The sequence below is a fragment of the Bombus huntii genome, chromosome 6 (genome assembly GCF_024542735.1).
Source record: "Bombus huntii isolate Logan2020A chromosome 6, iyBomHunt1.1, whole genome shotgun sequence".
In the NCBI taxonomy this organism is placed as follows: Eukaryota; Metazoa; Arthropoda; class Insecta; order Hymenoptera; family Apidae; genus Bombus; species Bombus huntii.
In genome coordinates this window covers 16,493,970-16,503,332 of record NC_066243.1, presented here as the reverse complement: position 1 = coordinate 16,503,332, position 9,363 = coordinate 16,493,970, and the positions used below count along the sequence as shown (strand labels likewise).

Here is a 9,363-nt window from a genome sequence, read left to right as displayed (position 1 = left end):
ATTGATGATACACAAATAGATGTTAATGTTACAAACTGATATACAAATTTAATATAGAATATACGTTATTTTATACAAATTATTTAGTACAGTTCTTTCGAGAGATTCAAAGGAGCGTCATATTTTTGTCTATGAATATTCTTCACTAATCGCTCTACTAATTACCATTCGACGAATTTCACTGGTGCCAGCGCCAATTTCATATAATTTGGCGTCTCTTAAAAATCTTCCAGTCGGATAATCATTTATGTAGCCATTTCCACCTAAAAGAAGTCTATGCATTTCAAGAAACATTTTAAATTAATACATTTTTATCGGAAATTAACATTATGAATAATTTACCAAGTATCTGAATTGCGTTCAACGCAGCATTAGTAGCACACTCGGCTATGTAAAGTATCACCGCGGCACAATCTTTTCGGTTTATATATCCTGCATCGCAAGATCTAGCTACAGAATACAAATAATTTCTGCAAACGCTTAAACTTGTATACATATTTGCTATTTTTTCCTGAAATATTAATGTCAATTTGAACTTTTAGAAATTTCGAGTATAGAACTTGTGAACAAGAAGAAAAACTAATTTTATACTTGGATCATTTGAAATTCTGCTATTCGTTTTCCAAATTGTGTCCTCGTATGTGCGTAATCAAATGCCACATCGCAACAAGCCTGAATAAGTCTAACATGTAACATATCAAAATATAATAACTTTATAAAACTTAATACATTATCTTAATCTAAAATAAAAGATCTTACCCTAAAGGCCCCGCCGATAACGTTAGTCGTTCCAAATCTAGACCACTAAATAGTACGTAAACGCCTTTGTTTACTTCCCCGAGTATATTTGTAACTGTAATTATTCATTTATGAACAGAATATAACAAAATCATATAAGTTATTATTATATATAATTATTATATTATTTTATTATATGTAAATTACCAGGAATTTTACAATCTTCGAATACAAGTTCACTAGTGTTGGAACCTCGCATACCTAATTTATCTAACTTTTGAGCAGTACTAAAACCTTCGAAACCTCGTTCTATGATAAATGCCGTAACACCGTGTTGCGGTTTAGCCGCATTTGGATCCGTTTTCGCATAAACGACAAAAGTATCAGCATCGGGACCATTTGTGATCCAAAATTTATGACCGTTTAAAATGTAGTAGTCACCCTTTTTTTCGGCTTGCAATTTCATAGAAATTACGTCAGATCCAGATGTCGATTCTGACATGGCAAGTGCCCCGATATGCTCTCCACTACATAACTATAAAAGGTATATACGTAACAAGATTACACATTAGATATAAATTCGGACATTACCTTTGGTAAATATTTGTACTTCTGCTCTTCCGTCCCATTTCTGTGAATTTGATTAATGCACAAGTTTGAATGAGCGCCATAACTAAGACCTATAGCACCCGATGCCCTGCTCAATTCCTCTATAACGATAATATTATCTAAATACGTACCACCTGTACCACCGTATTCGGATTTTGCTGTTATTCCTAATAAACCTAATTTGCCAAGATTCTTCCAAAATTCCTGGAAATAATTTTTAAATAATTAATATAGCTGAAACAATATTTCATGCTTCCTTTAATGTTCGCTTACTTACACGGAGGTCGTCGAAATTATTTTTTTTATCGATCTCAGCCGCTTTTGGAGCAAGCTCCTTTTGTGCAAAATTAAATATTAATTGTCGAAGCTACAAAAAACAAGCATGCTTTACTTTATTAATACTCGTATCTGTGTTAATTGAATTCAATAAATGATGTAAATGGAAAAGATCAGACTTCGGTTATAAGAGTAACGTAGATTATTAAAAAATGATTTGTTCCAAACATCATTTTAACAATGTTAGTATGCACGTATAATCACTCAATTCGAATTCTATTCTAATTTTACTAACCTCTTTCTGTTCTTTGTTTAGTCCAAAGATATCATCATCTACAGTATAATATTTTGAAGAATATCTCACATTAAATTTATTATTTGACTTTAAAAACTTCCATAAGAGGGGTCTCATAAATTTACTAGTATAAAACTCCATGTTTTTAAAAATCTACTATGGATTTCAGAATTGTGTATATATAAAACTGAAAGGCAGCTTTAGCGGTATATATACGTATGTATGATAATTTTCTTATCTACTATTTTACATTTAATCAGTACTACTACTACTAGCAATACTACTAAATATTTACTAGTTAATATATTGAAATACATATCAGATATTTTCTTCCCAAAATTATATATATTTGTATGTATAAATAAAATTGTTATCATATTTCCGTTTTAATATTTCATGAAATATTAATATAGATTTTGTGACGATGTATTTAAAAACTAACATAAATTTTACATGTAAACTAATATGTACATACTTAGAATCTAACATGGCTTACACACAACGCTTACAAATAGCGCATATTATATTACGTTAAATTTGAGTGCTTTAAACATGGTTCATATCTAACGTCCACATCATATCAAAATATTACAGTTTACAAATCCATTTTTTTCCTATTTTATTTTACCACATATAATTAATAATTTTTATAGATTTCTATTACGTTACAATATCGGAACAATCAGATGAATATGATTCGATGAAATATAGGTTAAGAAAGTGTAGCGGTGAAATTATTTCTCCATCAAGTTGTTTTAATTCTTACGCTATAATATATACTTTTCATAAACAGAAAGATGGGAGAAATGAAAATTAATATTAAGTCGGAAACAAAATATAATAAAGTAGTAAAACATATTCAGGTATGATGGAGGTTGGACTGTGGTTTATTTAACAAAATTTATTATAAGCAATTAATTATAATTTACTTTTTTATAGGATAAATGGAAACTTGTGCCTGCCTTCCTCAAGGGCAAAGGTTTAGTTAAGCAACATATTGATTCTTTTAACTACTTCATAAATGTGGAGATAAAAAAAATTATAAAAGCAAATGAGAAAGTACTTAGTGATGCGGATCCTTTATTTTATGTAAAGTAAGCAATATTATCTTGCATATTAATTACACACTATTATATTGCACCACTTACTACATTATTTTCTTTTGTAGATATTTGAACGTTCATGTAGGTCTACCAGATGTTGAGGAAGGTTTTAATGTAACACGTTCTACTACTCCACATGAATGTCGTTTAAGGGATTTAAATTATTCGGCTCCAATTACAGTTGATATTGAATATATAAGAGGTCACCAACCAATAATCAAAAATAATTTACTGATTGGCAGGTATAAACTAATAAATATCTTTGAACTATTAATAATTAAACAATATGAACTGAATTACCTGTTACTTTCCTAGAATGCCTATTATGTTAAGAAGTTCAAATTGTGTATTAACTGGTAAATCGCATTTTGAATTGTCAAAGATGAATGAATGTCCACATGATCCTGGTGGTTATTTTATAGTGAATGGTCAAGAAAAAGTAATTTTGATACAAGAACAAATGCTTAGAAATAGAATTATTTTAGAGGAAGATAGTAAGGGATGTATTGTAGCATCTTGTAATAGTTCCACTCATGAAAGAAAAACCAAGACTAACATAGTAGGAAAAGCTGGAAGATATTACATGAGACATAACATTTTTCAAGATGTACGTACATTGCAGTTATGTGGTAAAACTTGTGTGAATAACGTTTAATGGAATATAAATATATTGTTGTATATAGGATATACCTGTGACAATAATATTTAAAGCAATGGGGATTGTGAGTGATCAAGAAATTATGCAACTTATTGGTACAGAAGAAGAATTTATGAAAAAGTTTGCACCCACTTTAGAAGAATGTCACGTTTTAAATGTATTTGCTCAAAATCAAGCATTAAGGTATTTCATTAAAAAGTATAAGAAGTATTAATGTATATTATGAACATTGATTACAAGCATTGTTTCAGGTTTCTTAGCAATAAAAGAAAGCAAAAAAGGTATTCAGTCATAAAAGCTAGTGTTACGGATGAAATGAAGGATATATTGGCAACCAATATTTTGTCGCATGTTCCTGTTAGTAATTTAGTAATTATAATCATAATATAATATCTAAAACGGTATTACTATGATATCTGGTGTTACAGGTTATAGATTTTAATTTTAAAATGAAGGCAACCTACATTGCTTTAATGATTCGTAAAGTTATGAAAGCACAATCTGATGGAAAACTTATAGATGATAGGGATTATTATGGAAATAAACGATTAGAACTGGCTGGTTCTTTGTTGTCTTTGATGTTTGAAGATTTATTTAAAAGATTTAATTGGGAGGTATTGTATATGATAATATTAAATAAGGATCATAGTTCAAATTATGATATTTAATGTTTGCAGTTAAAACAAATAGCTGATAAAAATATACCAAAAATTAAGGCTGCACAATTTGATATTGTAAAACATATGAGACAAGACCAAATTACCAATGGATTGGCTTTTGCCATATCATCTGTAAGTAAATAACTAAATTCAATATATAGATAAAAGTATGTTAATATCAGATTACACACAAAAAATATATTAAACAGGGTAATTGGACGATTAAACGATTTAAAATGGAACGACATGGAGTTACGCAAGTGTTGTCTAGACTTTCTTATATTTCTGCACTTGGTATGATGACACGTGTTAATTCTCAATTTGAAAAAACCAGGAAAGTATCTGGTCCCCGATCTTTGCAACCATCTCAATGGGGAATGCTCTGTCCTAGTGATACTCCTGAAGGAGAAGTGAGTGTTACTTCCATACATATACTTCAATCGAGATTATTAATTATGATACATAAAATTATTTATACAATACCTTTTATAGGGTTGTGGTTTAGTTAAAAACCTAGCTCTTATGACACATATCACAACAGAAATTGATGAAGAACCAATTGTTAGATTGGCTTTTAACTTAGGAGTTGAAAACGTTAATATACTTGGTGGAGAAGAAATTAATAATAAAAAAGTTTACATGGTATTTTTAAATGGCAATATCCTGGGTATAGTAAAGAATTATCAGAGACTAGTAAATGTTTTTAGATTATTACGAAGGAAAGGTCTAATTAATGGTTTCGTTTCTATACATACACAGCACCAGCATAGGTAATGTTTATCTAAAATTTATATAATATATGACATTACAATTTTGTATAATTGTTACAATGTTCATAGATGTATTCAAATTAGTTCTGATGGAGGACGATTATGTAGACCATACATTATTGTACAGAATGGCAATCCACTAATACAAGAAAAACATATAAAACTACTTGAACAAGGAATACGAAGTTTCGAAGATTTTTTACAAGAAGGTTGGTAAAAAATATAAGAAACAAAATTCTGTCATGTTTTTAATAATATTATGACATTATTATTAGGTTTAATTGAATATTTGGATGTGAACGAAGAAAATGATAGTTCTATTGCATTCAATGAATCACACATTAATGAGAAGACAACACATTTAGAAATTGAGCCATTTACATTACTTGGTGTTTGTGCTGGTCTAGTACCATATCCACATCACAATCAAAGTCCAAGAAATACTTATCAATGTGCTATGGGAAAGCAAGCAATGGGAACTATTGGTTATAATCAACGTAATCGTATCGATACATTGATGTATAATTTAGTTTATCCTCAAACACCTATGGTTAAATCCCGAACAATAGAACTAATAAACTTTGATAAACTACCTGCTGGTCAAAATGCAACAGTAGCTGTTATGTCTTATAGTGGCTACGATATTGAAGATGCTCTTATTTTAAACAAGGCTTCAATTGATAGAGGATTTGGTAGATGTTTAATATATCGAAATGCAAAATGTACATTAAAAAGATACGCAAATCAGACATACGATCGAATAATGGGTCCATTGATTGATTCCAATACAAAGAAACCTGTTTGGAAACATGACATAATCGATAGTGATGGAATTGCTGCACCTGGAGAAATGGTGGAAAATAGAAAGGTATAGTTTTAAACATTGGTAGTAACAAATAAGTTGAATTGCATATATTTACATAATTAGGAAGTTCATATATTTTTTCTTTTTGTAGGTAATGGTAAATAAATCATCGCCGGCCGCAAATATAGGTCCAGTGAATGCTGGTAATGTTCAAACGCAAACAGAATACAAAGATGTCCCAGTTGTTTTTAAAGGACCTGTTCCTGCTTATGTTGAGAAGGTTATGATTTCCAGTAATGCAGAAGATGCATTTTTAATTAAATTATTATTGCGACAAACTCGACGACCTGAGATAGGTGACAAATTTAGTAGTCGACATGGACAGAAGGGTGTAACTGGTATGTATTTACACATACTTTATCATTTAATTTTGCAAGTACATTAATATTACTATCGACCTTTATACACAGGATTAATTGTGGAACAGGAGGATATGCCATTTAATGATTATGGTATATGTCCTGATATGATAATGAATCCACATGGTTTTCCTTCACGTATGACAGTTGGGAAATTGATAGAATTACTTGCTGGTAAAGCTGGTGTTATAAAAGGAGAATTTCATTATGGCACAGGTATAATAATAAGAAATTATTGTTTTGATAATTTTTTAAAATACTAATTTATAACAATTTTCATTTTTATTTAGCATTTGGAGGTTCAAAAGTTAAAGATGTTTGTAACGAATTGGTAAAGCATGGTTATAATTACTTGGGCAAAGATATCTTCTACTCTGGTATTACAGGAGAACCATTACAAGCGTATATTTATTCTGGACCAGTAAGTCGATGATATCTTAATTTTTAATTTCAATTTAATATTGATCATGTACATTATTATAAGGATATAACTTAAAACATAGGTATATTATCAAAAATTGAAACATATGGTACAAGATAAAATGCATGCTCGAGCACGAGGACCAAGAGCTGTGTTAACGCGTCAACCAACGGAAGGTCGGGCCAAGGAAGGTGGTTTAAGATTAGGTGAAATGGAACGGGATTGTTTAATCGGATATGGTGCTAGTATGATGTTAATAGAAAGACTCATGATATCCAGTGATGCATTTGATGTTGATGTATGTAACAAATGTGGCTTGATGGCATATAGTGGTTGGTGTCACAGTTGTCGTTCTAGTTCATGTGTTTCTACGATTTCTATGCCCTATGCTTGCAAGTTACTTTTCCAAGAACTTCAATCTATGAACATTGTACCTCGTTTAACATTAAAAAATTATTGTGAGTAGTTTGAATCAAGGTTACTGATATTCATATGTAAATACAAGGTAACCCAGTTAAATGCGATCGCCTAAATATCTGCCTAAATAATTAAATATTACGTCACTTTACATTATGTTCTATTGTGGAAATGTGATCCTTGAAATAGCTTAAGATATTCAGGTGATTCCATTTAACTGGGACATTCTATATATTCACAGTATCTGTGTGTGTAATTTAATTTTGCTGAAATATTGATAAAAGTATTTTTTATTCGTTAAGTTACTTATAAAAATATATAAGGTAATTATTTTTTACTGGAAGACATTAAAACATAGATTTCTTTGAATCAATTAAATCATATCATTTGTAGTGTACTATATATGTAACTTATATACACATATATATAACAAATTTAATCAACAAGTTATTTTATAATTTTAACTACTGGAAAGCTTATTACATATGTGTATAATATATTAGCAAATGGGTTTTGACCATTTAATTTGTTGATACAATTACTTCAGCAAACAAACAGATTTCTGGAGTTTCAATATAATTCTTGCTTTGTATTAATTTTAATTCAATTTTTCTTGCAAGTTGGGATTCTTTATCTTGACATGCTAGTAAAAATTTTGAAAAAAGTTATTACCATTTATTTTATATCTTTATATAAGGAAATGATGAAGAACAAATACCTTTAGAATATTCATAAGTTTTTAGTAGGACACTGTATAAAGAATTTACAGTTTTTTCAATGGCAGTTTTCATATCATTTTGCAAATATGTGTGAGCTAAAAATAGAGCAGCAAAAAGATCTCCAGAACCTGTAAAACTAGCTGGTATTTTTGGAATATTGATTTTTATTAATTTATTCTCTGAAATTAAAATAAATTTTATTTTCAAAAATTTTATTTAGTCTAAGTGTCAATCTTAATTACTTCATTACCTTTATTTGTACTAATTATTGCTGTTAGTTTATCATTAATTTCTGTTGATGAGACAGCTACTGTTTGGGGGCCAATTTTATGTAATACAGTTACAGCATCTTGTAATTCAGACATTGTATTGATTTTTATGTTACTTAATAATCTATAATAATTAAAATGATATTATACATTTAAATTATATTAGATTTATCAATGTCTATAACTTACTCCAATTCAAATTGATTTGGTACTACAATATCAGCCAATGGTACTATTTCTTCTCTATAAATTTCTTTCAATGCTTCAGGAACATACATTTTTCCATTATCTCCCATAACAGGATCACATACTTTTATTAAGAAGTGTATGATTAATAAAATAATATTTTTAACAAATATTACTTATTTATGTAAATTGTTTACCATATATAAGATTTGGATTTTTATGTTTTAATACACGAACTACTTCTGCTATTTTTTTTAAAAATGAAGCAGAACCAACATATCCAGTAAGTAAATGAGTATAATTATCTAAATTATTTTGTACTAAACCATTTATTAACTCCTCTGTAAAGTAATTATAGTATAAATTTAGTAAAGTATACTGTAAAGTAATTAAAGTATAAATTTAAGAAATATTTAAACTATTTTTTATTGATTACATTCTTTAAACAAATTCTATCTTACCTAAATCTTTGTCATTTAGTACTTGGCCTTTGAAGACCTTGTAGCCAGTATGATTGGAAAGCTGAACAGAATTAATTGCATCCACTTCAAAGCCCAGCAGCTAAATAGAACAGATTATGATTTTATATTTTTTATTTTGTGCCCAAGCGATTGCAACTTTATTGTTAAAAATATTATTCATGTAATTATTAAATAAACATGCAATGAAGCATGAAAATCATTTTTAAAGTACGAAAGAATGAACTTACTGATAAAAATATGGTTTCTATAATAAAGAACATATTGTTTACCTGTAAAGGAAATACTGCACTTTTATTACCAACGTAACCAGATACTACATGACTTTGTATCGAAAGAATTCGTGGTGTTTTTTTAAAACACATGCTTGATCAGCTGATATTTAAATACAATTTACAGAACGTGATGAAACTACCTATTCAATACTTTTTCTTTGGTATAATTTGTTTACACCTCACACCCTTTTAGTCCAGAGAGATGATATAAAGATACGCGAAAGAATACGCAAGTCATGTATGTGCAAGTGAATGCGATATGAGA

General features: G+C 29.0%; 3 protein-coding genes across 3 annotated transcripts; 1 reads left to right on the top strand and 2 right to left on the bottom strand.

Annotated features, from left to right (window-relative positions):
• Window positions 1-26: 26 nt before the first annotated feature.
• Window positions 27-2,061, bottom strand: LOC126866631 (isovaleryl-CoA dehydrogenase, mitochondrial). The gene is made up of 8 exons (XM_050620456.1): window positions 1,919-2,061; window positions 1,625-1,714; window positions 1,330-1,551; window positions 946-1,273; window positions 760-853; window positions 592-682; window positions 343-511; window positions 27-263 (listed from the first exon to the last, which is right to left on the bottom strand). The coding sequence occupies exons 1-8, from the start codon at window positions 2,057-2,059 to the stop codon at window positions 130-132; spliced, it is 1,269 nt and encodes a 422-aa protein (XP_050476413.1). The 5' UTR covers window positions 2,060-2,061; the 3' UTR covers window positions 27-129.
• Window positions 2,062-2,587: 526 nt separating this feature from the next.
• Window positions 2,588-7,225, top strand: LOC126866620 (DNA-directed RNA polymerase III subunit RPC2). Its single transcript, XM_050620414.1, has 16 exons — window positions 2,588-2,781; window positions 2,858-3,012; window positions 3,087-3,263; window positions 3,337-3,628; window positions 3,705-3,862; window positions 3,931-4,036; window positions 4,108-4,293; window positions 4,357-4,470; window positions 4,548-4,748; window positions 4,831-5,108; window positions 5,178-5,317; window positions 5,384-5,976; window positions 6,065-6,311; window positions 6,384-6,548; window positions 6,623-6,753; window positions 6,836-7,225. Exons 1-16 carry the CDS (start codon window positions 2,716-2,718, stop codon window positions 7,217-7,219), a joined length of 3,393 nt encoding a protein of 1,130 aa, XP_050476371.1. The 5' UTR covers window positions 2,588-2,715; the 3' UTR covers window positions 7,220-7,225.
• A 217-nt stretch (window positions 7,226-7,442) lies between these two features.
• Window positions 7,443-9,358, bottom strand: LOC126866633 (pyridoxal kinase). The gene is made up of 7 exons (XM_050620472.1): window positions 9,096-9,358; window positions 8,806-8,905; window positions 8,542-8,685; window positions 8,348-8,468; window positions 8,140-8,282; window positions 7,889-8,068; window positions 7,443-7,813 (listed from the first exon to the last, which is right to left on the bottom strand). The coding sequence occupies exons 1-7, from the start codon at window positions 9,186-9,188 to the stop codon at window positions 7,692-7,694; spliced, it is 903 nt and encodes a 300-aa protein (XP_050476429.1). The 5' UTR covers window positions 9,189-9,358; the 3' UTR covers window positions 7,443-7,691.
• Between the last annotated feature and the right edge of the window lie 5 nt (window positions 9,359-9,363).

Coding starts and splice junctions, on each gene's coding strand:
- LOC126866620 (XM_050620414.1), top strand. CDS start 2,716: ATGGGAGAAATGAAAATTAATATTAAGTCGGAAACAAAATATAATAAA. Junction 2,782..2,857: donor AAGTAGTAAAACATATTCAG/GTATGATGGAGG, acceptor ACTTTTTTATAG/GATAAATGGAAACTTGTGCC. Junction 5,977..6,064: donor AAATGGTGGAAAATAGAAAG/GTATAGTTTTAA, acceptor TTCTTTTTGTAG/GTAATGGTAAATAAATCATC.
- LOC126866631 (XM_050620456.1), bottom strand. CDS start 2,059: ATGGAGTTTTATACTAGTAAATTTATGAGACCCCTCTTATGGAAGTTT. Junction 1,274..1,329: donor AGTACAAATATTTACCAAAG/GTAATGTCCGAA, acceptor TACCTTTTATAG/TTATGTAGTGGAGAGCATAT. Junction 854..945: donor CGAAGATTGTAAAATTCCTG/GTAATTTACATA, acceptor GAATAATTACAG/TTACAAATATACTCGGGGAA.
- LOC126866633 (XM_050620472.1), bottom strand. CDS start 9,188: ATGTGTTTTAAAAAAACACCACGAATTCTTTCGATACAAAGTCATGTA. Junction 8,283..8,347: donor CCAAATCAATTTGAATTGGA/GTAAGTTATAGA, acceptor TAATTATTATAG/ATTATTAAGTAACATAAAAA. Junction 8,069..8,139: donor AATAATTAGTACAAATAAAG/GTAATGAAGTAA, acceptor TTTTAATTTCAG/AGAATAAATTAATAAAAATC.